We start from the raw sequence: 26,111 nt of genomic DNA on the forward strand, positions 1-26,111 counted from the left end.
TGATTACCCAATCGACAACGTGATGGCTTTAGAGTTGGCGACGCGATCGAACACGCCTGGCCGCATCTGGAAGGCACAGACCTTACTCCGCTCCTTCCTTCTCTGTTCCATCCGTTCGCTCTCTATACCGGTCCAAACTCATCTTCACAGACAAGAAGGAGCACGTTCAGACTATTACTGATAAGTATTAAGTTGAATCAGATACCTTGAAGTGTTGACCATGTCCATGTTTGATGACTGGAAAGACTGATGGTTGAGACTGGAGTGTGACTGTACGCCCTCCTTCTTGTCTTTGCAATTTGCAACACGTAGATTCCCCACGGAACATGAATTTGTATCCAAGTCTGATGCTCCTTCACGTTCTGCATGGTGTCCAAAGACTGTGAAGTTTGCGCTCAAAACATTGATGATTTTGCCGATCGATGCTGGCCGAGAATCGACAAGCTTCTTGCACGTCATGTTTTGCGCTCAGGCACAAAGTCCGCACTAAGTCCGCGTCGGCATATCCAAATTATAGATCATCGTCGCTCTTCCTATTCAGCCGTCTTGTCTTATCAGCACATAGCTTGTGCAGTCCAACTCTGCAATTTGGAATGATCGTAGATAGACTCACAGCCTGACCATTTTCCTCTCCGCCAGTCCACAATGTCGACAGCCTCTGCGACGGACGCAGCGTCGCTGCCTCGCAGTCACCATGATGGTCAATCCGAGATACCCAACAAGGCTGAGCCATCTGCGAATTACAAAGGCTTCGTCGCCGGTGTCTTCAGCGGCATCGCCAAGTTGACAGGTTTGCACACATATCGCACACCTCTCGACGCACAGCAGCTGACCAGAGCCACAGTTGGACACCCCTTCGACACAATCAAAGTCAGATTACAGACGTCACAGATGTCGCAATTCAACGGGCCACTGGACTGCTTGATGCAGACATTGAAAAGAGAAGGACCACAAGGCTTATACAAGGGTGCGACGCCGCCGCTGGTCGGATGGATGTTCATGGACAGTCTGATGTTGGGCAGTCTCACATTCTATCGCAAACTGCTGAACGAACGCGTCTTCCAGCCCATGCATGAGACTAGAGCTGCAGCTGGCGTGTACGCTGTCCCTGCAGACAAGACGCTACCCACGATAGGACACGCAATAGCAGGAGTCATGGCCGGAAGCACGGTATCGTTCATCGCAGCCCCTGTAGAACACGTCAAAGCGCGCCTGCAGGTGCAGTATTCAGCCGACAAGTCGAAACGACTGTACTCTGGACCAATCGACTGTTCACGCCAGATCTTCCGCCAACACGGTCTACGGGGATTGTATCATGGACTCGGAGCGACATTGATATTCCGTACCTTCTTCTTCTGCTGGTGGGGATCGTATGACCTCTTCACGAGGTGGTTCAAGAAGAACACTGCAATGTCTACGCCGGCCATCAACTTTTGGGCAGGAGGACTGTCGGCACAGGTCTTCTGGTTGACGAGTTACCCTTCGGATGTTATCAAGCAGCGTATCATGACGGATGATTTGGCGAATAGAAAGTTCCCTCGCTGGAGAGATGCGGCAAGAGCTGTAGGCAGGGAGAATGGCTGGCGGGGTTACTGGAGGGGCTTTGTGCCGTGTTTCTTGAGAGCGTTTCCAGCAAACGCAATGGCGCTGGTGGCATTCGAAGGTGTCATGAGGATGCTTTGATGAGATAGAAATGGACGCTCTCGGTCCTCGGAACGAAAGATATGGCGCGGCTGAAGAAGAGCAGCAAACAATGGATGCTTTTGGAGCTCGGAGTCAGGGACCCACTACCAAGCACAATCTTGTATATAGACAATAGAGAATTGTATAGACACAAGATAAGCGATGGGGCTTGCACGAGTAGCTGAATGGCGAGCTGAAACACGCGGAGAAGAGGGTTTGTGTTTTGTTAGAGGAAGGTGGGCAGTGTGGATCTCAGGGTGAGCCGTGCTCTTGTCGTGTCTCTCTTTCGCGGAGATTGCACGTCCGTCCATCTTGGAGTCTCTGTGGTGAGCAGGGGCAGAAAGGGGCTTGGTGCAACACCTCTTTTCTTCTGCCGTGACAGAGAGCGAGTCAGTGGAGACAGACAGTCCCTTGCGTGGAGCCACTGCGCCTTTTCTTCCGTCGGACAAGAAAGTCTTGGTTCGCAAAACACATCCAAGTTCGCTCGCACGAGCAGCAAACGCCCAGGACCCGAAAAAGCAACAGCGCTGCCCCGTTTCAGCAGGCTCCCGTTGATCTTTGAAACCCGAATAACGGCTTCCAATTCCAGCCATATCTGCCAAAAATTCACCCTCCGCCCAAACACATAGCCGCCTGTCTCCCTTGATCCACCCCTGCTACCGGCTCCTCACCTGCAACCAACCCTCGCCGCGACCACATAGCCAAACTCTGATCCGATCGACTTCCTAGCACAACAGTCCCACGCATACACCCACCATCATGGGCGGCTCAATATCAAAGATGATGGCCAAGATCTTCGGCAGCAAGGAAATGCGCCTGTTGATGCTTGGTCTCGACGCTGCTGGCAAGACCAGTGAGTATCCGCTCTTCTGCCACTACCCACCCAACGCGCACTGTGCTGATCCGTCCTGCCCAAACAGCCATCCTCTACAAACTCAAGCTGGACCAAGACGTAACAACAATCCCCACCGTCGGTTTCAACGTCGAGACCGTCACTTACAAGAACACCAAATTCAACGTCTGGGATGTCGGCGGTCAGGACAAGATCCGTCCGCTGTGGCGACACTACTTCTCGGGCACCCAGGGCCTGATCTTCGTCGTTGATTCGGTCGATCGCGATCGCATGGACGAGGCTCGCACCGAGTTGACTCGTATCATTCAAGATCGCGAAATGAAGGATGCTCTGCTGCTGGTCTTTGCCAACAAGCAAGACGTCAACGGATGTAACAAGACTCGACTTCTCGCTCTGCTATACACACGCTGACATGTCTCTCTCCACACAGCCATGCGACCAAAGGACGTCTCGGATGCTCTCAACCTCAACGTCATCGCAAAGAACCACATCTGGAAGGTCGAGCCCAGCTGCGCTACCACCGGCGAAGGCATCTTCGAGGGTCTTGCATGGCTGAGCAGCCACATCAAGGTCCCTGCCAAATAAGCGATTCCGCTACCCGAACGAGATACCCATCACAGCATCTATACCTTCACAGCACCCATCCATCAGATCCAGCCATCGCCCGGCTAAGACAGACACACACACCTCCTCAACTTGATACCCCCCATACTCGCGAATACCCCAACCTTTCAACAAACATCTCAACCAAACCCTCATCGGCCATAATATTCTATCCCAGCGTCAAAAGGAGGAAAGGACCAAGTCGGCCAGATCCAATATTAGTAGGATCATAATCGTCGGTCAGGGCCCTTGAGGACCAAACTCAAACTGCCATCGCTTTGCTGTGTCCCCTCTCCAACCTTTTCGCTTCTCTTTGAACACTCTTTCTTCTTTTCTACCTCTTTCTCTAGCGTGCCTTTGGACTAGTCTCTCTCTGTTAGGAGCAAGCTCGAGCATTCTTCCCCTCTTACCAATCCTACCTTTCTCTGTTTTTTTTTCTTTCTGCATACATCAATCTTGTAATTTTACTGTTTTAGAAGAGCGAAAGACGAGAAGCAGAGTACTTTCTGTATTCGGCAAGTGCAATCTCCAAACATGGAAGATGGCCAGAATCACAATATCGATGAAAGAAAGAAAAGACATTGGTTTGTTTGCCGCCCCTTGTGACTATATTTGTGTTCTGACTTGAGTCTCTCTATCAAATCCCGTCTTTGCATCAATCAAAGTGTGTTTTGATACCGAGTCTGTTTTTCGAACCGCTACTGCTTTTCTCCTAATGCGGGTTTCTGCTGGGTCCAAAAAAAGATTTGAGGTACCAAGTGTGTCAAAGGTCATGCATCTGACTACTTTTCCTTTTCGGCAAGCACGAAGCGTCGTTCCACTTCCATGATTTTCTGCTCGTCGCCCTCAAAAGTCAGGCGTACGTGATCGCCGCGGTCGAGGGAGAGGTCTTTGGATTTCCAGTTTGTGGTGACTTCTGCTTTGTAGAAGGTCGTCGTGTCCTGATTCATCTCGGGTCAGCAAAATGGCCCCCTTTCTGTCATGAACTTTTGCACAGAATTGCAGGAGATGGGTCAAAAAGAAGCAAAACTCACCGGATACTGCGCCAGAACATTCCTCCCTTTGTTCAAATCAGCCAACCCTCTATTCTCAGTGGGTATAGGCATCAAGTGTGCCACACTAGCTCGATAAGGCGGAGGCAGCTCTCCACCGGGCACTGGGTCAGGGTCTGCATCTTGAATTTCGTAACGGCGTTGTTTACCCTCGCCGATGACGTTTGTCACACGGCAGAGTATGCCTTCGCCTTCTTGGGTGCGGCCTTTGTTGCGGTAGAAGACGTGAGCGCCGAGGGAGAGTTGGAGGCGGGAGGTGCGTGGTTCGTTTGCTGGAACATGTTAGATTTCGGGGCATGAAAGGCGAAAGGTGGGGGAAAACAATACCTTCAACACTTGATGCCACGCTCTCGGCTCCATCTTCGAGTTTCACACTGACTTCTCTGGTGCTAGTCACACTACGTTCTCTGTTCCTCTCCCTACTCTTTCCCTCGCTCACCGCCAATCTATCCTTTTCTGCACCCTGTCTCGGTCCCGGTCTCGGACTCTCCACTCTACCCACCTCATCATCCACATCCATACTTCCCGCTTTTCGTTTCAAATTTGCATTTCTGCCGCCTTTGGAGTTACTGTGGCTACGAGACAGTTGCAGCGATTCTTCGGATGCTTCACGCAGGCCAGCAAGGATTTTTATGCTGTCCAAGAGGGACATGTCGTCCGAGTTGCCGTCGATGATGTGGCTGACTTCTTCGCTGATTTTTACGTTTTCGCGATACAGTGATTCGAGGCGGTCGTCGAGGGTCATGTCTGTGAGTTCGTCTGCTTCTGTTTTTTGGTGGAGCGAGAGCGTTAGTTTTTCTTTAACACGAGTATGCGGAGAAAGAAGAGAAAAATGTTGAGTTGGTCTGATGCAGGAGTGATTGTACGTACCTATCAGAGCAGCTTGTTGCTTTTCCACGTCTATGATTTCTGTTCCGATGGCTGCTGACCGTGCCTATACCCATATCCTATCATCAGTAATTGTCATCCGATATGCAGGCATGGATTCTAGAGACACCCCGTTATCCGTCCCAACATTTTCCTTCTCTTTCTTGTGTGTACTGATTCAAAATGTATAGAAAGATGGAAAGGTAGAACGGAAAACAAGAAAGTAGAAAGCAAAACGAAAAAGAAGACAAGAGAATGTGAAACACATACCACCATACTATCAATCTTCTTTGCTCCCTCTCTGATCATATTCCATAATCTGCGCTCTTCATCCGCATCTTGATTCAGACTGGCTCTGGGCTGGCGATTCCGTGACGACATCTTGTCGCGTGTGTGACAATGGAGTACTCGACGTGTTTCGAAGCCTCGTGTTCGATATGTGCAACAGCAAAATCTTTTGTGATGAACAAGATTCAGAAAGAGTATAGCAATTCGAAATGGAAGCGGGAGGTATTCCTGGAAAAGTACGAGTACTAGATGAATGTAAAGGGTTGGCGTCGGGGGAAGGCGGCGGGAGTGTACGTCGAGACTGGCCAATCAAATGTCGTTGATCGAAGCTTGGCCACATGTGAAACGGTGTTGAGCGACGACGACCTTCACTAATTAGAACCTAGCATTCACATTGACAGTTCACACGTTGTCGCTCAGTTAGAAGACCTTAATTCTTGTGATGAGGTGTATCTTATTGAGTGGTATATCGTAGGTCGCGTGCTTCTACTCGGATCACTCTACCACGTAAGACTCTGAACTATCGCCTGCGACAATTGTGCCATACAGCATGTCTACAGTATGTCTATATCAAAGTTCAGAGTAGATTCCTCAAGTTATCATCTCAGCTGCAGCAAGAGTTTCGCACTGCTTCAGACACTCGAGTTCATCCATGGGTACTATTCTGGGAGACTCGGGGAACAAAGAGACCGTTCGCGGACTGCGTTCACAGACTATACATTCCTGAGACAACAAAGAAAAGGCTGCGAGCATCCAAGTATACACGTCTTGCTCACACACTGAGACATGATTCCTCTCCATTTCCACCTATCCGTCAACGCAACCTTTTTCACATAAATTCATTACATCCACCGTCCTAACCAAACCATACACAAGTAATTGCAAGATCGATTCATTCTATATTTTTTATTCAAGTCTTTCAACCGCAAACTCCACCTCAAAGATACTCTTCCATATCAAAAGTCCCCAACTTCTCAACCAACAAACAACAAAATGCATCTCCAAACTCCCCTCACCCTCCTCTTAACCCTCCTCACACCTTTCATCCTCGCCCAAGACCCCAACTCCGACTCTTCCGACTCTCCCGACTCTTCCGACTCTTCCGACTCCAACGCCATAATCTCGGCAGCAGCAAGCGACTACGCAGCCGCAACATCCGCAATCGCCTCTCTGTTCTCCACCGCAACCGGCGACGTCGAGAGTGTCTACGATCAAGCAACATCAGCAGTGGGAAGTATATTCTCGGACGCTACTTCTGGGGCAGGGAGTCTGTATTCAGAGGCTAGTGCTGCAGTGAGCAGTTTTGGTGAAGACTTTACAAGTGGGAGTCAAGGTGCTGCTACTGTAATAGCTACTGGGGTCTTGACTGCGAGTGCAGTTGCGACAGAGGCGAGTACACAGGTTATGCCAACCACGACTGGTGCTGGGGCTGCGGCATCGACTAGTGAGTCGGAGGGTAGACTGAGGAGGAGCCAGCAGAGGGCTGATGGCATCTTGTTCGCTGCCATCTTTGCTGCTGTTGCGTATCTGTAGGGTACCGCTCAGTCAGAAGAGGCGAGTGTGGTTGGAATCAGAGATAGCATATTCAGAGAGTAACGTAAGAAGCGGATGCGTTGCTTTCGAGTATTGGATTCCAACTCTGCTAGAGACACAAAACAATGCAAGAGATCACCTTCGCAACAAAAAAATCTGCCGTGAGAAGCACCAGATCCAAGACGAAAACGCCAACGCTTCCCAAAAGAGACAAGAAACACTCCCCATATCCAACAGCATCTTACTCCGTCCGCGTGCCGATGCGTCTCATCCCAAACAAATGCCCACAAACTCATCTCTAGAAATAGCACCATCACCATCCAAATCAAACTCCTCAATCATCGCCACCAACTCCTCCTCCTGCAACCCTTCCCCCAACTCCCTAGCCACCCGCCTCAAATCCTGCAAATTGATATTTCCCTTGCCCTCGGCATCAAACAGATCAAACGCCCTGAGGATCTCATCTCTAGGATCTCTAGCCAAGATCCTCGAAGCAGCGATAGACACAAAAGAGGCATGAGGCAATACCAAACGTGACGGGCCTGAAAAGGTGGGTTTTGTGTTTGTTGCGGAAGGGTGGGTAGAGGTGGAAGAGGCGGGGATACCGTGGGTTTGGAGAAGGGAGAGGATGTCGGATTTGGGGAGGTCGAAGCCGAGGGCTTTGAGGGCGACTTTTAGTTCGTGGTAGTCGATGTGGTTGTCTTTGTCTAGGTCGAAGAGGGAGAACTGTGGTTCGTTAGTGTCTTGCTCTTTTGTCAGGGGACATCGAAAACTCACGGCTTCATTGATTTCTTCCCTCTGCTCTTCACTCAATGCATCTAATGCGCCAGCTCTTTCTTCGGCTTCCCGTCGTTCGCGTTCAATGCGCTCACGCTCTGCTCTTTCGCGTTCTTGTCGCTCCCGTTGTCCTGACCCTGCGCCTCCGCGATCGTTGAATGTATTCGAAGGCCCACCGTAGCTAGGTGGTTGATATGTGTTTGCGTTCGGCGGTGCTTGTTGTTGTTGCTGTTGTCCAACTGTTGATGTGCGTCCCAGACCTGGGAAGGGTCGCGAGGGGAATTGTGGTGTTGCCATTGAGATACGGTCGCGGATACGGATTTGTGGTCGCTGAGATGTTATCGCTGCGAGAGGTTGCGCGTGGAAATGGCAAGGAGAATGGTATGGGTTGGAGTGAGACGCGTTTGGGTTGTTTTTCTTGAGACTCGTGTCGCAACGCGCCGGCGACCCAAACATGGAGAGAGCTTCGAGTTGTGGAGAGGTACACACTCGGCAAGACCTGCCTTCCTTCACCAATACTTTCTATCTTTCCAGAGTCAATGTGATTACCTGGGAGGCTGTCATGCTCCCTGGACCTTGAGATCGTCTGATACCACCTTGGTCGCTGCAAAATCGTAGTTGAGAGCCGGCTGGGTTTGGAGATCGTTTCCATCCTGTGCGCAGCAGGGTCATACCCACGACATTCATTGTGAGCACAGAATCGAACCTATCAAGGCGACCACCAGACATTTGGACTTTGATAGGCTCGTTTACGGTGTTAAATGTATAACTTGATTGCTTTACAGTGTATCGGAACCATTAAAGAGTGGTGTTGTTGGTGAAAGTGTGATTTTATGTTTTGAATCTGGCTTCGTGAAAGATGCCCACTTTCGACACACGACATTCTGTCCGACAAACAAATGAGATTCATGATCGAGGAAATGTGGGAGCAATCTATACGGCGCAGAAAAAGCAAAGACAAGATGAAAACAGTCACGAATTCACATGTCAGGTCGTTTCACAGCCGTAAAGACTCTAGAAGCAAGCAATGAATAGTGCATGCTTTCTTCGCGTATGCATCTCATGATTTTCCATAGATCGACTCTAGTAGCCATAAGCATCATCACCCTCAAATGTCCCTGCCCTACTACCTCCCACATCTAACCCTAAGCCCCGAGCAACCTTTTTGCTCAGCGCCATCTTCAAGAATAGCTCTCGAGCGAGACTCCTCGTCATCTTGATGAAAACCTCCGAGCCAACTCTACCAGCTCCGACAGCGCGTTGTAGACACCACAAGGCTTCCCGGATAGCTGCTTCATCGGCCTGCAAGTTCCAGAGCTGTGTTGATGCGACAGTGGGGGCAACAAGGACATCATCAATGGGCGGCTGTGGAGTGGATTTGCTGTCAGCGATGACGCGATCGCAATCGGAAAGAGCTTGATGCAGGATCCGTTCGTTCGTCGTGAGTGTGTTGTCCAAGACCGTTAGCTGTGACAACTCGTTGCTTAGACGAGAGTGTGCCTCTTGGAGTGCGATGGATTGAGCGCGTAGAGGAGCCAAAGCTGAAGTGTTTTGGTTTACTTTCTGATGGATCTGAGAGACTAGAGATTGGGAGAGGAGGTGCAAGAGATGTTCCTTTTCTGGGTTCGGCGGAATTGGAGGAGCTGGACCCGAGGCAGTGGTTGTTGATATGCTGACGTCGAAGGGATCGCCAAGAAGGTCCTGAGCAGGAGCAGGTTTCGCAGGCATAGGTTGTTGATGAGAGGTGTGTTGCGGAGGATATTGTTGGGCAGACATGTGTGGAGGCATTTGTTGGAAGTGCTGCTGAGGTTGTTGTTGGTAGTGTTGGGGGTATTGCTGGCGAGCTGAACGTAAAGGCATCTGGTGCTGTTGGTTTTGCTGTGGTGGAGGTAATGGCTGGGGTTGCGTGTATCTCTGAGTGGGCGTATGCGCGTTCGAGGATACAGGGGAGCCCGGGGCCTGCCTGTAATCCTGATGAACCTGATGCGGTAATGGTGGAGCTCTGGAGTAGCGCTGAGGTTGAGGAATTCCGAAGGTACCACCTTGCGAGAGCTGTGGTGACTGGCGAGCTCGCTCGTGGGGTAGAGGTGGCAGGGGTGGGCCATCATTACGACTTTGGAATGGTGTAGCAGCAGGGCCCTGCTCTCCAGGCTTCGGGGGCCTCGGAGGGGGTGTTTCAGCCGGCATCTCTGCAGGGTAAGGCTGTGTAGGTCGAGCTTGCTCCTTAGGCGGAGGAGGTGGTCGTTGCATTGGTGATTGAGGGTGAGCGGATTGAGGTTGCTCGGCAGGTTTTGCAACGACAGGCGGCTCCCGAGCGAATACATCCTGTAGAAGGCGCAAGAAGTCGACAATGTTCGGGCGTTGGTTCACAGACCAGTCACGCAGATAGGGGTGGTAGACGCGGCCGTCGACGCTGACGTGCTGACCAGGACGTATGGCCATACCATCCCCCGGTATCACAAACACCATGATCCCTTCGCGGTCTGTAGGATAGGCATGCGGAAGCCATATTGTCACCGGGAACCTGTAGACTGTGCCGCGAAAGTTGACGGGAAGGGTGCCTGACAGCCGCAACAGCAGCGCGGGCTGTCCAGTGTTATACGTGTATACATCGGTTCGAGGCGACAAAGATGGATATGCTGTGAGTGCGGCGACGCTGTCGCTATATGCGCGTTGGGCATCGTGGTATTCCTGATGTAGCTGTTAGTGACCTGGCGGTTGAGGCATGCACAAGACGCGGTTCTACATTCAGGAGCACGCTGTACAGCCACTGCAACAATTGATCAGGCAATCCTGCCATATCCTGAAGAATGCCCTCTGATTCCGTCCTCCCGAATCCTCGTTAGCTCGGATAGCTCGAGCTGTTGTTGATTGAATGCACGCGACAGAGCCCAGAGCCCAGACAGACTCTCCGTCATCGCGGGGCAGGCGCGGTCGCGAGAGCACGAGCCCAACCGCTCGGTTGCCGGCTGCTTCTCCTCACGCCTCCAGACCTTCTTTCGACGTCTTCTCTCTTTCCCATCAACCACCACTCACCAGCTTAGATCCATGTCAATCTGACCTGCGCAAGGGAGCTCGAGAGGTTGACTCATGGATAAGAATGATCAGTGAGGTCGTTGTGGGGCCTGTTGTCTCTTCTCTCGTGATTCGACTTTGGGCAACTGCCATACCTCCCCTCTTCTGGCACCATAAAGTCCAGAATCTGGAAACACAAAGATTGAAGCTCCCTTCGAGGTAGGCTTGTGAAACGCGTCTCGAAGCACGAATGTAGGTTCTGAGTACTGCTTGTATTGTTTTCATATTTGTATATGCTTCCGCATCCTGGTTGAACATCCTCGCGATCATATCTGCCACTTGGGCTATGCTCATACATAACCGTCAACCACAGTCTGGGACGCAGTCTATCTCTCCATGAAGCATGTCAGACGACTGATTCATCTCAACTCCCAGCACGATATCGGCTTACAAGCATACCAGCTCCGGTTCGATCAATACACCGCAGCTCCGGACCCTGGACATGCTTCGAGTCAATCACAGCTTATACAGTAGATCGCACATAGTGCTGTGCATCTCAACTGCTGACCTGACGGCCGATTGACAGGCAACCAAAGGGCTCGCTGGCAGCCTTCCGCACGTGTCGTGGTTCGTATCTGTGAGTATTTATACAGGTATGGATCAACAGCGCATCTCATGCTCCACTTCCAACGTTGTTGAGCTAGGCTTGGTCGATCTGCTTCAAAGACACGTTCACTGTTCAGAGCTGTCATTGTCGAATCTCGGACAGAGGTTGCTAAACTCGATGAGCATACAATGTCTTTGGGATGACGGCTAAAGTGCCAATATTCCGCAAGACGCCGCGGAGGCCAATCCATATCCCGATCGATTCTTCTGCTAGAACTGCCAAATCAAACCGATGCGTACAACCTCCAGGACACTGAGAGCAGAAGGAGTGCGTATGCTGGGGTTACCACCGGAGACACACCGATTCAGCCGTCCCCAATTGTAGGTCATGTGCAGGGTTGCATGCCCCCTCGTCTCAATCGGGGGAGTGTGCCGGTATATGTGGAGTCGTGGAGAGTGGGACCCGGGGCCTCCGCAAAGAGATCGTAGGTGCGACCTCACGTCGCGGACGAGCCACGCAGTAGGATCTCGGATGCTATTATCGGCAAACTCGTACGACTGCTTCTCCGGCGAGCCACTCACATACCGCATATCTACGTACACCGTAGGATGCGACCAAGGAGTTACCCTCCTGACTCTCGTCCACTTGGCGGCGTCTCCATCAATCTCTAGGCCAGTTTCATGGCACCGACTTCTACCAATACTAGATCCGACACCGAGACTGTCTGACTGCGAAACAGATACTCGAGTAGGACTAAAATGAGTATGAACAAGCTGCCAGCCATATCGAAGCACATGCAATCATGTGCGCTTGCACTGTTTGCAGGTCCGGTCCAACACCCGACGTTTGCCGATCGTTATCAGCACGAGCAACATCAGAACTCGAGGGTTGTTCTTTCTCGAAACGAAACAGAACCTGCCATGTCCGATGATCTCTCGCGGTTTAATTAGCAATAACTGTTCATGACAGGTTGAGAAAACCTGATACTCCGCACACTCCACGTTCAACCCATGTGGTCCAGCATGCGCAAAAAAATGTGTGAAAGACGATCGGTCGGCTTTCGCCATTTACCTCTGCAAGTTCAAGCCGATCACCAAAACATAGCAGCACCAGTGCATCACTCGCGTACATCAAATCCTTCATCCTGGTTTGGGGCGTTATCTTGCAATTCAACACGAAGTTGAGCTCCAGTTTTTTCTCCCGCCAGTGACAAACAACCGTAACCGAAGAAATTGCCAATCCGTTACATTGAGGTGCTGCTCGGCCAAACGCACACCGACGACAACATCTCGTCCCGAATCTGAATCGTACCGCGTCTTCTTCCGTGGAGCTTGACTAAAAGATGCAAAGCGTTTGCTCCAAAGTGCAGCCTCAAATCTTTCCTTGAAACCACAGACACGCCACCTACGCTGTTTCTCAATTATGCTTGACTCAAGCGCGTAAGCCACCAAAAGCTTTCACCCGCCACCGACAGGAGCTTATTTTCGGTACAAAGAGCGGTATGTGACATCATTTTCCGGTAAATTCTCTTCCCAACTTGGCTTTTTACCATTTTTCACCGAGCCCTGGATGAAAAACTCGTATGAACTGCGTTCGTTGGTAGCGGCGACTTTCCAACCGTCTATTGTTGTGTCCTGCCAAGGGTCTCTAGCTCGCGAGAAGAGGCTATGAGCTCATCGCCAAGCACCCGAGCCAGGGCTTGCGACTCTTGCTCGGGAAGGCTCCCACTCAACGACGTCTTATTCCCTTGAAGATCCTTGCCTCACATGTTTCGCGATGGACTCAACATCTCGGCGGACTGGTCGTGCAAATGATTGTGGGCCCTCCTTGACCCACCATCCACATTCTCTCCGCAACGGCTGTTTTGCCCGTCATTGATGTGTGTTTGGGTTCATGAGTTTTCCCTCTGGTAGTAGTAGACATATAAATGGGTCCTCCCCAGGACATGACCCTCCACAACTCCGCAACAATTGCTCTTTTCCTGGACATTACCACGGACGATCTGTTTTCCTGTACTGCTAGACAATACCGGAAAGATGACTCGTACTGTTTCGACAAACTCTGAGGGTGTTCCCACATATTGGGGCACCTCAGGCAGACCCCTTCAGATGCTCATTACCGCCGTCGCTACTACCGACTTCCTTCTCTTCGGTTACGATCAGGGTGTCATGTCTGGTATCATCGAATCCGACGCTTTCCTCGAGGATTTCCCTGAGGCAGGCTGGGGCAGCACATGGCAAGGCTTCATCGTCTCCATCTACGCTGTCGGCTGTCTGTTCGGTGCTATCTTTATTCTCACACTCGGTGACAAGCTCGGTCGCCGCAAGTCTATCTTCATTGGTGCCTCGGTTATGATCATCGGTGTTATTATCCAAATTTGCTGCGTTGGCACCAGTTCAGGAAGCACGGCACAATTTATCGTCGGACGATTTATCACTGGTGTAAGTCTAAAGCCAAGAGACTTGCCACAACATGCCACTAATTCACCATCAGCTCGGAAATGGTATTAACACATCGACAATCCCCACCTACCAAGCCGAGTGCTCCAAGGCCTCTAACAGAGGCAAGGTCATCTGTATCGAGGGTGGTAACGTTGCCGTCGGCACGCTTATCGCTTACTGGATCGATTATGGCTGCACCTACGGTCCTCACAACCTCGTCTGGCGTTTCCCTATCGCCTTCCAGATCTTCTTCGCTCTCATCGTCCTCATCATCATGACAAGATTGCCTGAGTCGCCTAGATGGTTGCTTTCACACGACAGACAAGACGAGGCTGGAGTTATCCTGGCAGCTCTTCAATCCAAGCCCGCTGATGATCCCGAGGTCAAGCTTGAGACTGGCATCATCCTCGACTCCATCAAGGCCGCCGGCGGTTTCGGCGAAAAGACTTCCATCAAGGTCCTTTTCACTGGTGGCAAGACTCAGCACTTCCGTCGTATGATGCTCGGTGCTGGATCCCAGTTCATGCAACAATTGTCTGGTTGCAATGCTGTCATCTACTACTTCCCCGTTCTGTTCCGTGACTCCATCGGCACTACCAAGAACCTGTCGCTCTTGCTCGGCGGTATTAACATGGTCGTTTACTCGCTTTTCGCCTGTACTTCGATGTTCCTCGTTGAGCGTGTTGGACGCAGAAAGCTCTTCCTCTACGGTACCGTCGGCCAGTGTCTGTCCATGGTTCTCGTCTTCGCCTGTCTCATCCCCGGTGATGCCCAATCCGCCAAGGGTGCCGCCGTCGGTCTCTTCACATACATCGGCTTCTTCGGTGCCACCTGGCTTCCTCTGCCCTGGCTCTACCCTGCTGAGATCAACCCTCTCAAGACCCGTGCAAAAGCCAACGCTCTCTCGACCGTATCGAACTGGCTGTGGAACTTTTTCATCGTCATGATCACCCCTGTGTTGATTGACAGCATCAGCTGGGGTACCTACCTCTTCTTCGCCATTCTCAACGCTCTCTTCTTCCCTGTTCTGTGGTTTTACTACCCCGAGACGTCCGGCCGAACGCTTGAAGAGATTGATCTCATCTTCGCGAAGGGTTATCTCGAGAAGATGAACTACGTTACCGCCGCCAACGAACTTCCCGCTATGAACCCCGACGAGATCGATGCCAAAGCTCGCGAGTACGGCTTCATCTCCTCTGACGACGAGGCCGGCCAGGTCAAGGATGCCCACTTCGGCGAGAAGGAAGGCGATCTGGCTTACAACGGCGGTGGCCAGATGGCCTAAGAGAAGAACAGAGATACCAAAGCTTCTCCTTCAATCACTCCTTTTATAATAATGACCCATGTGTGTTTTAACGACCACTAGAATTGCGCTATAGACAAGAGAAGCCTGGCAGCTTTTCTTCGGGGGGTTTTGCGCAACAACCATAGATACCATTTGCTTTTTACATTGTTACTAGAGAGATAGATTCTCATACATGATACCACGCATAGAATGCATAGAATTGCTATTTTTTACCATCATACTTCTCTCATCTCCTGCCTCTTCAGCGATCTCCATCTGGTTGACTGATTTTGATTGTTGAAGCCTGGTTTTCGCGATGGCTGCCTGGCAGAAACGCGTTGCAACGGCCGTACATCTATACGAGAGCAGTCGCATTCCGCTTCGTAAAATTGGCTACATCGAAATATATCACCATTGATACGTATCCAAGCACCATAAACTACAACTATCATATTCGCAATCTGCTGTGCCATAGCTCATACTGCCGAGGCACGTGGATTAGATACCAACACACCGAACAACAACTAAACAATATGCATAGCTGAAAGACCACATCCTCACCCTCTGCGACGACTATGCAGGCAATACAGGCACCATGACGGTCTTCGTCGACTCACTCTCAGAAACCTACGACGATGCCGATGGCCTCGGCTACAATGACGATTCAACCTCTGCCCCATTTGCCAACAAAACACCCTACGAATGCTCTCTGCTTCTCAAGCAAATGTGTGAAGAAAACCCCGAGAACTGTTTCCATGATGGCGATATCTTTGCTATTCTGGATGAGCAGTCACTCAAAGATGGCACGTTGCTGCTTGTAGAGGAACCCGAAGAGGGAGATGGAGGTGAAGCGCATTCGGTAAGAGCGGTTTTTGGAATGGCAGAGACACAGATGGCTTTGTGGGTGGCTGGGAAGACTACAATAAGCGAGGCCAAGGAAAGGGCAATGCAGACTGAAGATGGTATACTCAGGGTTGGCATGGATCTTTAAAGATGCCTGGTAAATAATAGCAGCGATGGTCAGCAAGCGTCTCCCGATTCAAATCGAAAAAAAAAGATCCCACTCGGTCTTCTGCCCGGCCCCGAAAAGCGCGATCAAATTTGAGCGCATGACACAATTTCTTTCCTTCTTTCTTTGCGAGGGACATTTTCCGTACCTGACTCTTTGATCGAAATCGACCATCGCCGGGTTGCACTTTGAGCGATTGATTGCCAGGATTTCGATTGAAACCATGCAGACCTTTTTTGCTGCAAAATTCACGATGGTCAGCATCTCTGCGGATGACTTCTGCCACGGCTGGCAGAAGGTCCAAACATTTGCTTCCACTACACCGTTCTCCCATCGGGAATCGACAAAAGGCTACTTTATCAATTGTGCCGAGTAACACGATGGTCTCGCCGTGAACAGGTCTCTTGTCAATCCATAGTGTTTCTCCTTCATCTCTCCGTCTCTGTCTTCAATCTCACCCTCACCGCTCCAAGGCAGCAAGGCAAGCAGCAAAGAAACTCCACACCTCCACTTTCTCCGCGACTTACAAAAATCGCACCATTGAGGAGGCAGGGAAAGGGCAGCGTGAGCAGCACCCGAAACATGAAAAAAAAAGCGGACCTTGATCTGTTGCAGGCTTCAAAAGGCACACCCCCCCGGTATGATGTACATACAATCGACCCACTTATCATATTGATGCTCTTCTCCATTCATCCTATCGGTCCTTTTTAGGCCGTCTTGTGGCTGCTTGCGGACAAACTCGCGTTTTTCTTTACTTTACCTCCAATATCCTTCGACATGTGCAAAGGGGTGTAATGCGTGCAGCAATGCACAATGGGTTCGAAGAATAGGATGGTATCCATTGAGATGCGATAGCACCTCTGCATCATCTCCTTGGACGAGTCTACGTCTTGGAAACAGTGATGAGGATGCACCATGGCTTCATGAAACTCGATAGCGTCCATCGAGATGATTGATGGTTATTGCTCTCCTCGGACAAGACATCACTTCAGAAATTGATCCTGCATCTCCGTAGTAGATACTACACTGCCATGTCCTCGTGAGAGAACTGTAAAAGGGTATCAACTTCTACAAACGGAGAGGAGATACTGTGTCCCTCAAACCTATGGACAATGTCGTCTTCGCACCGCTGTTCGAATGCTCTTATCGAGAAACAATTCCAGTTGGACTCCCAACAATGCGACTGATGATACTCGTTCTCAGGACTGGTTGGCCTCTTAGAGAGCTCTTGACTGACGACATAAGTGGAGGCTCTATCCTTCCTCGGAGGTATTATGTACCTCTATAGCTCCTTTGTAACAACACCGTAGCACACGAAGACAAGACGGTAAGCACGACCAAGAGCTGACAACATGCTATGCTACACTCTGCTAAACTCCGCAACTACATCCTTGTGAACGAATGATTCTACGAATGACTCTGGGAATCAGTCCTGAGGGAAGTACCACCAAAGAGTAGGGTATATGGCAGTATCAAACTGAACGACACACCATCATACCGTGATTCCATACTTTGACTACTGCAACTGCAACTTCCCTCTGTAATAAGGAGATTAATGAATACAATCAAATCATATATCAAGAAGATCCATCTAGAGTTAAAGAGTCGGAGAATATGATTATGACTTCCCATACTCGCGATGGAAATTGACGCGTTGTCTCCCCAAATAACAACGCAGCAAACCCACTCCTTGAGGAATAGCAAAAACAAGAAAAAAAAAAGCCGAAGAGATAATGCAGACAAGAACGAAAATGGAACTTTGCGTCTTCTTGTGACAAGGTTTATAGCGAACAACAGCAATGTAGAAATGTAGTAGGACGGGTGAATCTCGCCATATACACAAAAGAGGTGTGCTTCCTCTCCTCTTTCCTTTTCCTTTCTCCTCTCGACTCCCAACTGATACAAGCACATCAACATCATCGACATCCTTAGCTGCCCTATGCACCAACCCCCACCACACCGCCCTCCATACCCTGCCACTCCTCAAGCTCTCCCACAATATCAGGCAACATGCCATCAACATCCTCATCCCTGACCCCCAGAGCACCCACAACCAACTTTCTATACTCCTTCTGCTTATCGCCCAATCCTGCCTGCGCCTGACTATCCACAACCTCTTTCACCAGATGCATTCTCTGCTCTTTCAAGCGTTTGATACTCAGCAGCAAGGACAACTTTTCCATGCCTTCGTCTGAAAAGTCATTCATTTCCATATCAGAGGTGGAATGTTGCTGTTGTGATATTTGACGGAACAGATGTTGGAGATCAGCGGTTTGTTCGTCCTCAATGAGGCTTTCGCATTGCGAGACTAGATTGATGAGTTGACGTTGCAGTCGCGCATCATATTCATCTTCTTGATCGCTCATTGCCAGCGCCATGGATTGCTTTTTCAACGATTCGATCTCAGCACTGCGGACTTGAACAACGCGTTCAGCTTCTGCAACATCGGTTTCGCGTTCATTGATTTCGGCGTCAAAGGCTGCGGCTAGCTTTTCTGATTTGCTCAGTAACAGAGGGAAGATTTGGGTGGTCAGGGCTGAGCCCGCTTCGGAGGTGTGGTGGGGCTTTGTAGGGAGGGCTGTGTTGTTTGGCGCGGAAGGTAAGAGTGGGTTGTTGGATAGTTGTGTTTCGAGATTAGGGTCGAGGTTCATGGTTGCATTGTTGTGAGAAGTTGCGTCCATCTGGAAAGGTGATGAAGACATGGCGCGATGACGGCCGTCCCTTCGGCGGCGGTTGAGCAGAATAATAAGGTCGTCTGCTGTTTCTCCTAGATCGTTCGGAATAGTGACTGAAGCATGTCGACCGATGAGACTCCGTACGCATTTCCTCGCGCCGTTTCTAGCGGCAATGTGGATGGCAGTGTCACCATTGCGATCTTTGATGTTGAGGACGTGCTCGATGTCCGTCGGAGTGTATGTTTCTGCCATCTTTACCAATATGCAATCGAGATAGTAGCGAGCGCAAGCATATTTTGATTTGGAAGAGGTTGTTCCTGCAATGTGATGGAAGACGGTGCTGCCAAACCACTCGACCATGGGCACAGTAGTTACAAGCCAGCCAGCCAACTTATCCATTGTGCTCTTGTCGTAGTTGTTGGTGAAGATGACGGCGCGCATCAACGGAGTCTCACCATTGTGGCTGACAGCGTCGATGTTAGCACCGCGGCCGATGAGGTCCTTGACCACAGCCAGATCTCCCATGGCAGCAGCCCAGTGCATAGCAGTATGGCCTTTTTCATCGATTGCTCGGTCGAGATCAACACCGGCGGGTGGGACAGGAGGAGGTTGGAAGGGATCGTTGGGGTTCTCAAGGACCATGAAGTAGTCGAGCAGCTCATCGGCCCAGAGCTGGTGGTGTTGATCGGCAAGCGACATCTGGTCATCGGGATGTTTGCGTTTGCGAGAGTCTGTGGGATAGTGGTAGTCGTCCATGTACGATTCGGAAGCGATTGTGACATTGTCGGGAGTTTCTGATTGATGGTACATCTCAACGTCCTCGGAGATATGGGACATGGCAGGGACTCGGCTGACGGGCTTTCTGTTGGCGCGCGGCTTGGAGGCGGCAGTTGTGTGTTTAGGCGCTGGCGGCGGACTCCTGTCACCGGGTTGGTAGTCGAAGATTGGTCTCAGCTTGTCGAGGACTCTGTTGCGCTCGGCCAGGCTGCGACCTTCGGGCAGAGGAATCCATGTGCCCTGGTATTTTCCATAGCCACCTTGTACTTTTTCATGTGTTCCTTTCTGGACTTCTCGCTCGAGGATGCGTGTGCGGGTTGGCTTGTCGAAATCGGCGACTTTGAGGATGTGCGTTGCGTTGATCCAGTTGTCGGAGCGGCGGCGCATGACATGGTTGCCCTCAATGTTGAACTCGTAGACGGGAACATTACTATACGTTGCCGAGTAGATGCGCTGGTCCGCCATGGTTGGCTAAGAAGCGAAGGCGCAGAGAAACAAGGAGGGGAGAGGAGGGTGGGAGGGTGCGACGGCCGGTGAAGCTGTCGTCGCGGGAGCGAGCTCAAGCCAGATTGATTGCTGAGTGATTGGATTGCTCGACCAGACGGCTCATCGAGCACGTTCAAGGCTGCTCGATATTTTGGCGGAGGCGGATAGCAGGGTACCGATGGTAGCTTGAATGCGACACACGACTTGGACACGGTCGATGGAGGGGGACGTGAGAGACGCGTTGTGAAGGGCCTTGGCAAAGAAAGCCGACGAGTCGCATCGGCCTTGGCGTCTGTCGCTGCCGCCGACCAATGCGACCGCATCCAATGTCATGGCTGCTGCACCTGCCTGCGTACAAGTCACGACACAACAATGACCATCTCCGAGACAATCAAGCATGCCGTCGGCCTCGAGGCTGGTCCTTCGACCCGTACGTCCCGAGAAATCACCATCCTCCACGCCCAATTGCACTTGCAACCGCTTCGATCCCGCTCGCGCGCAAACAACCTCCCGTCCTGCAACTCCGCTCTACACGCTCGCCCGTCAATTGCACTGTTCAGAACATCATGCTGATCAATCTTCGAATCTACAGCTGCTTCCCGCGAGGAAATGTCCGACGCAAGACTTCCCATCCAATACAGAGACACCTGCGCCCACCTCTTGATCCCGCTGAACCGCTGCCGACACAACGAGTACTACCTCCCTTGGAAGTGCGAGGTACGATCTCTCCCAACTTTCCCCCGGCCCTCAGATGCCCACAGCAGCTATCTGGACATATTCTACAAAACAGCCTTCTGACTCAAACACATCCAAACAGAACGAGAGACACTCTTACGAAAAGTGCCAGTACGAAGAATTCAAGAAGCGCGTCGCAAAGATGGACGAGCTGAGAGCTGCAAAGGGCGGCGAGAGAAGCAACTGAGAGACCAATCTTCCTCATTCTATACATATTTCACGCTCGTCTTTCTCCCTTCCAGCATATCGCAAGGACAGCAAAATACAATATCCAGGCGCTTTTTTGCTTTTTTACTGTTTTCAAACTGGCTCCTAGTCTCATCGACTACTCTACCACTCGAGGCGACCGATTCAATCTCGACACTAAAGGAATAACTTTCTCGAATTCGTAGATGCTAAAATCCGTGCTAAATGAAGCAGATTCCCTATCTATGAGATGGATATCTTGCAAGAGTCAGAGCCTCGTGAATGAGATAGAGAAAAGAACAGCAAGGATGAGAAAGACTAGTTGCCGCTTCCCTTGCATAAGGCCTCTACCTCTCAATCGGCCATAAAGGATAAGATATGCCATCGTAGATGCAATGTATGCTGCGCTAATGAAAGAGACCAATGCTCGTGAGTCTCAGGGTTCCCGTCCCTTGTCTTGCTTGGAGTTGATCGCAAAAAATGAACAAAAAGAAAAGTTCGGCCGTGTTCTTCGTAAGTGCTCAAGGCGAAAAGAAACTGGAAGTCTGCGACGACGGAGCTTGCCTCGCAGGATATCGTGAGTGTCGCAGTGTCGCTGTGTCGCCAATCAGGTCTGGGTGGTAGCTGCGTCGACCATGATGTAGTCCTGCTCAATTCCAGGTTCCAGGCTGTTGACACCGCCATTGGCCTGCATGTCAGCATCTCTGCCATCAACCTTGGCAGCAACATAGCCGTCCTCCATCTCCTCGTCTTCTTCCTCCTCACTCTCCTCATCGTCTTCCTCTTCGTCATCAGAATCAATGACCACAACCTCCACAGGCCGAGCTTGCTTGATTTGGCCGGACTTCCTCATCTGCTTCCTGAGTTCCAACTTCTTCAATCTCTCGACCTCTTCCTTGAACGCTTCCCTGGCTGCGACGACTTCGTGGCTTCTGTCTGCGGCCTCGCCGAACAAGTCATAGACGCTCTTCTTGTTTTGGTGAGTGTAGTGAGATCCATCAGCCATAGTACCGCGAGGCTCTCCTTCAGCAGGCAAGCGGTATCTGTACTTTGATGCCGCAAAAGCTGCCTCCAACTTCTTCATCTTTTCCTGTGGATCTTCGACCTCTGCCTTTGCGTTTGTCTTGCCTGTCTTGGTCACCTTAGACAGCTTTCCTAGGGGTGAGTTCTTTGCAGGTGCGACGACAGTGATCTTGGGGCGAGGCAAAGGAGCCAAGGAGGGACCATCCGAGAACTTCTTGAAGCGTGCGTCCCACTCCACTCCAGTGAAGGTCTTGAAATTCTCGCGCAGGCACTTGAAGGCAGTAGCGAAGTTAACGTCTCTGACAGTGGTGACATCGTACTTGGTGGCGGGGATGTAGGCTGGAATCTTGACATAGACGGCATAGGTATGAGGCGAAGCATTTGTTTCGTAGAGCTATGTGAAGAAAGGGAAGGTCAGCGAAATTGAAAAGAAAGCAGGTGAAGCATGAGACACTTACAGTAATGCGAGCTCTGTCCAGACGAGAGAGCTCGACCGAAGCTTTGGTGACCACAATATCATAGGAGAAGCTAGTGGAATCCATGTAGATGTGGTGATTGTCGCTCATCAGATCCTCCTTAGCCTGTTTGGCTCCCTTGGCAAATTGCTCCGCAAGAGCAGAGTGCTGTTTGGCGGTCGAATCTTCCTCGCTGGAGCTTCCATCTTCTTCTTCTCCGCTGCTTCCCTCGTCACTGATGTGAGCGACTTCATTAGTGTGTTGCATGAATGCATCAGCATAGTTGATTCTCTCAGCGTCCTTCTTCTTCTTCTCCTTCTCCTTTTCGGCACGCTTCTTCTCGCGTTCGGCGGCTCTAGCCTCCTTCGCCTCTTGCTTCAGACGCTCGGCATCGATGGAAGTCCAGAGGTATTTGTTCTCCGTAACACGGCCAGTGGCGCGCAGTTTGTCGTCAAACCACTCGTAGTCGATGACCTTGGTGCCGTTCGCGAGTGCAGTCTTCACTTCAGGAACACGAGCACGCCAGTTAGCTTCGCTGACGACAAGATGAGTGGTAGAGGGGGTGAGTTTGCGATCGAAGGTGCCGCCGTTGGCTTCAGTCCACTTTTGGAGGTTGGCAACTGGTGCTTCGAAGGTGCCCGAGAAGCAGAGAACGGCGTTCTTAAGCTTGGGAGGCATTGTTGGGCTTGGAGAGGTTGGTTGCCAAGTGAGATCGTAAGTCGTGTTGTCAGCTGGTTGAGGTAGTTGAGTTGTATGAGATGCTTGTATTGAGAGTGTAAAGATCTCTGCAAGATCTAGATTGCTGAGTGGACGGCGATCTCAATCAGGAGATCTGAATTGATGTGATAGATGGTGTCAGATGTGGAAAAGTAGCGATGTGGTTGTTGAATGTAAGAAGCAAAGAGATGTTGAAGGCGGAATGTTGAGAAGAAGGAAGTGAGAAGAGCCGGAGGTTGATATAAGTCTTGAAGGAAGCAAATAAGGAAGGAGTTATGGACTGAATGAAAGGAGCACTTGCCGATGGAAGAAGCTATGTGATTGAGGCAGCAAGTGAACTTACAACGCAGAGTAGAGGACAATAGGCAACTCGCACTATTGTTCATTGCAAGCCGACATGAGTGGCATGCGAGGTCATGGGGTCAGAAGGCAACTACGTTCAGTGGTCGGTCATGTTCTATTCTATTATTTTGGTTCGTTATTTGATCAATCAAGCGCCAGTCTTGACAGCAGTGACGAACTCGCGGATCTTTGATAGACTCTGCTCGCCGTTCTCCTCGACTCCACTGCTGACATCCAAAATAGCAACTTGACTTATGCTCGAGGTAAGTCCACTGAACACTTTCTTCACATTGCTAGGGTTAAGTCCACCAGCAAGCATGATCCGTAGGCCACTATCCTTCTGTAAGAGCTCTTGGACCTTTGTCAAGTCCACTTGCTCACCAGAACCGCCAGCACCAGAATCGACCAGCGGTAGTGCATGGTATCCACGAGTAGCAAGACCAGCATCACCAGGATGGAAAGCGCGAATGACAGGAACGGGAACAAGTGATGCCCATTCGATAGGCTCAGAGCCGTGAAGTTGCACAATATCAAGACCCAGAAGCTTTTGTTGCTCCAGGATGTATGACAGTGGCTGGTTCTGGAAGACACCGACAAGTGATGCGTGTCGTGGGTGGGCCAAGTTGTACGATGAGGCATGATCGAAGTAATTCGTTGCCGATACTGGCAATGACTCGCCAGTCACTGCCTTGTCTGATCCAGCGCGCGGCGTCTCGTGGATGACCTTTGATATTTGAAGAGCGGTCTCGTTAGACACGCATCGTTTGCGGCCCTTGACGAGAATAATGCCAATAAAATCTGCGCCAGCCTCCACAGCAGCCTTGGCCGCTTCAGGAGTGCGAGTGCCGCAAATCTTTACCATCGGTGACTTCTTGGACTCTTTCTGTGCCGATTCAACACTGCCGCCGAGCAGTTCAGAAATGAACTGGGCGGTGTCCTTGGCGCGCATCAGAGCCTCGCCAACAAGGACAGCACCGACACCGTTCTTCTGGTAAGGAACAACATCTTGCGATCCGGCGATACCACTGAGAGCGCAGACGACAGTCTCCTTTGGTACCAGTGACATGAGACGGCTGGTGGTCTCCAAATCGACCTCAAAGTTTGTAAGGTTGCGGTTGTTGACACCGATGACCTTCGAGCCCATCTCGACAGCGATCTTCATTTCCTCCTCGTTATTGACCTCGACCAAAGGCTCCATACCGAGAGATTGCGAGTACTTGTATAGCCTGTGCAGGGTTTCAATATCGAGCATCTTGACGATGAGCAGAACAGTGTCCGCGCCAGCCAATCGGGCTTCCAAAATCTGATACTCGTCAAAGACAAACTCCTTGCGCAAAACAGCAGGACGGTTGGGCATGCCAGCCAGCGCTTGGCGGACAGCCTTGAGGTCGTCGATGCTGCCCTTGAACCAGTCCGGCTCGGTCAAGACAGAGATGGTACTGGCACCGGCGAGCGCGTAGATACGGGCCTGTGCGGGGGCGCAAGTCGAGATTGAAATTATGCCCTTGGAAGGAGAGGCACGTTTAATCTCAGCCATCAAGGACAATTGGTAGGGAGATTGCTTGAGACGGTCGGCGAAGGAAATCAGAGGGGGCGAAAGGTCCAGATCGTAGGCAGCTTGGAGGTCGATGGGTCTCTGCGAGGGGACTTCTTTCTGAGCAGCGACCAATTCCTTGCGACGGGCGAAGATCTTCTCGAGAATGTTTGTCTGCTTGTCCTTGGTCTGTCCGTTGGTCTTTGCTGATTGAGCGTTCGATTTGGTCTCTTTCTGCAGACGTTCGTTCTCGGACCAGGTGCCACCCTGCATGTACAAGAAATTTTTGATTTGCAGTCTTCCTTGCTCGGTCAAGATACTCTCGGGGTGGTATTGGACACCCTCGATAACGTATTCCTTATGGCGCACACCCATGATAACGCCCTTTCCTCCGTCAGGACCAACTGCGATCCAAGAAGAAACCTCGAGGCATTCGGGAAGAGTGGGGTGAGTTCCAGCAAGCGAGTGGTAGCGGGTAACTGGGATGTCCTGGGGAATGTTGGCGTAGACACCCTTGCCGTCGTGTCGCAAAGGCGAAGTCTTGCCGTGTAGGATCTCGCCGGTCTTCTCGACGGTACCACCAAAGACCGAGTAGATGCATTGTTCGCCCATGCAGACGCCGAAGATTGGAATCTTTCCAGCAAAGTGACGAATGGCATCCTTGCTAACACCAGAATCTGTCTCGGGGTGTCCAGGACCGGGACTGATGACCAGCTGGGTTGGGTTTTTGGCAATCAAGTCGTCGATTGAGATCCCATCGTTGCGATAGACGGTGACGGTCGCGCCCTCGAGACACAAGTATTGGTAGACGTTCCAGGTAAACGAGTCGTAGTTGTCAATGAGAACGAGATTGGAGGCGGTGGGAATTGGAGCGGCGGGCTCGGCGTTGAAGGGCGAATGATCGACCAGGCCCAGGTTAGACATGTTGGAATTGGGTCTCTTCTTGTCGTGTCTGGCGATTGAAAAAACGGCGAGGAAGCGATATGCCAGATGCAAGCATCGATAAAGACCTGGAAGGGTGGATGAGTCAGCTGTCGGCACTGGTTTCCCCACATTCGAAGCTCCTTCCTCCCAGGTCGCGTTTCGTTCTTGGCGCGTCCATCTTGTATTTGCAGCTACCATTTCAAGACCTTCTAATACACATTTCCAGCCCATCCAGCTGTCGCGA

At 51.0% G+C, this 26,111-nt stretch overlaps 12 protein-coding genes across 12 annotated transcripts; 6 read left to right on the forward strand and 6 right to left on the reverse strand.

Moving 5' to 3' along the window:
• Positions 1-645: 645 nt before the first annotated feature.
• Positions 646-1,683, forward strand: M436DRAFT_57113 (mitochondrial carrier; the record flags this gene model as incomplete). The annotated part of the gene is made up of 2 exons (XM_013567677.1): positions 646-790; positions 845-1,683. The coding sequence occupies 2 exons, from the start codon at positions 646-648 to the stop codon at positions 1,681-1,683; spliced, it is 984 nt and encodes a 327-aa protein (XP_013423131.1).
• A 759-nt stretch (positions 1,684-2,442) lies between these two features.
• On the forward strand, positions 2,443-3,121 carry M436DRAFT_57328 (ARF/SAR superfamily; the record flags this gene model as incomplete). The annotated part of the gene is made up of 3 exons (XM_013567713.1): positions 2,443-2,536; positions 2,604-2,906; positions 2,967-3,121. 3 exons carry the CDS (start codon positions 2,443-2,445, stop codon positions 3,119-3,121), a joined length of 552 nt encoding a protein of 183 aa, XP_013423167.1.
• An 800-nt stretch (positions 3,122-3,921) lies between these two features.
• M436DRAFT_57096 (uncharacterized protein) lies at positions 3,922-5,439 on the reverse strand (the record flags this gene model as incomplete). The annotated part of the gene is made up of 5 exons (XM_013567671.1): positions 3,922-4,080; positions 4,174-4,463; positions 4,528-4,956; positions 5,062-5,125; positions 5,329-5,439. 5 exons carry the CDS (start codon positions 5,437-5,439, stop codon positions 3,922-3,924), a joined length of 1,053 nt encoding a protein of 350 aa, XP_013423125.1.
• Positions 5,440-6,339: 900 nt separating this feature from the next.
• M436DRAFT_67633 (uncharacterized protein) lies at positions 6,340-6,879 on the forward strand (the record flags this gene model as incomplete). The annotated part of the gene is made up of 1 exon (XM_013567728.1): positions 6,340-6,879. The coding sequence occupies one exon, from the start codon at positions 6,340-6,342 to the stop codon at positions 6,877-6,879; it is 540 nt and encodes a 179-aa protein (XP_013423182.1).
• Positions 6,880-7,158: 279 nt separating this feature from the next.
• On the reverse strand, positions 7,159-7,716 carry M436DRAFT_31868 (EF-hand; the record flags this gene model as incomplete). Its single annotated transcript, XM_013567658.1, has 2 exons — positions 7,159-7,605; positions 7,657-7,716. Coding segments are annotated over 2 exons (507 nt in total), but the record flags the coding sequence as incomplete, so codon positions are not given.
• Positions 7,717-8,739: 1,023 nt separating this feature from the next.
• On the reverse strand, positions 8,740-10,456 carry M436DRAFT_57056 (UEV-domain-containing protein; the record flags this gene model as incomplete). Its single annotated transcript, XM_013567660.1, has 3 exons — positions 8,740-9,568; positions 9,719-10,347; positions 10,403-10,456. 3 exons carry the CDS (start codon positions 10,454-10,456, stop codon positions 8,740-8,742), a joined length of 1,512 nt encoding a protein of 503 aa, XP_013423114.1.
• A 2,858-nt stretch (positions 10,457-13,314) lies between these two features.
• Positions 13,315-15,004, forward strand: M436DRAFT_76497 (general substrate transporter; the record flags this gene model as incomplete). The annotated part of the gene is made up of 2 exons (XM_013567748.1): positions 13,315-13,719; positions 13,772-15,004. The coding sequence occupies 2 exons, from the start codon at positions 13,315-13,317 to the stop codon at positions 15,002-15,004; spliced, it is 1,638 nt and encodes a 545-aa protein (XP_013423202.1).
• A 595-nt stretch (positions 15,005-15,599) lies between these two features.
• On the forward strand, positions 15,600-15,995 carry M436DRAFT_57269 (uncharacterized protein; the record flags this gene model as incomplete). The annotated part of the gene is made up of 1 exon (XM_013567702.1): positions 15,600-15,995. The coding sequence occupies one exon, from the start codon at positions 15,600-15,602 to the stop codon at positions 15,993-15,995; it is 396 nt and encodes a 131-aa protein (XP_013423156.1).
• Positions 15,996-17,950: 1,955 nt separating this feature from the next.
• On the reverse strand, positions 17,951-19,930 carry M436DRAFT_57077 (apses-domain-containing protein; the record flags this gene model as incomplete). Its single annotated transcript, XM_013567667.1, has 1 exon — positions 17,951-19,930. One exon carries the CDS (start codon positions 19,928-19,930, stop codon positions 17,951-17,953), a length of 1,980 nt encoding a protein of 659 aa, XP_013423121.1.
• Positions 19,931-20,323: 393 nt separating this feature from the next.
• Positions 20,324-20,873, forward strand: M436DRAFT_57194 (putative NADH-ubiquinone oxidoreductase B18 subunit; the record flags this gene model as incomplete). Its single annotated transcript, XM_013567692.1, has 3 exons — positions 20,324-20,381; positions 20,544-20,668; positions 20,769-20,873. 3 exons carry the CDS (start codon positions 20,324-20,326, stop codon positions 20,871-20,873), a joined length of 288 nt encoding a protein of 95 aa, XP_013423146.1.
• Positions 20,874-22,725: 1,852 nt separating this feature from the next.
• M436DRAFT_57100 (BRCT domain-containing protein) lies at positions 22,726-23,028 on the reverse strand (the record flags this gene model as incomplete). The annotated part of the gene is made up of 1 exon (XM_013567673.1): positions 22,726-23,028. A coding segment is annotated over one exon (303 nt), but the record flags the coding sequence as incomplete, so codon positions are not given.
• Positions 23,029-23,557: 529 nt separating this feature from the next.
• On the reverse strand, positions 23,558-25,867 carry M436DRAFT_57196 (uncharacterized protein; the record flags this gene model as incomplete). The annotated part of the gene is made up of 1 exon (XM_013567693.1): positions 23,558-25,867. One exon carries the CDS (start codon positions 25,865-25,867, stop codon positions 23,558-23,560), a length of 2,310 nt encoding a protein of 769 aa, XP_013423147.1.
• Positions 25,868-26,111: the final 244 nt, after the last annotated feature.

Source organism: Aureobasidium namibiae (genome assembly GCF_000721765.1).
Source record: "Aureobasidium namibiae CBS 147.97 unplaced genomic scaffold scaffold_23, whole genome shotgun sequence".
Taxonomy (NCBI): domain Eukaryota; kingdom Fungi; phylum Ascomycota; class Dothideomycetes; order Dothideales; family Saccotheciaceae; genus Aureobasidium; species Aureobasidium namibiae.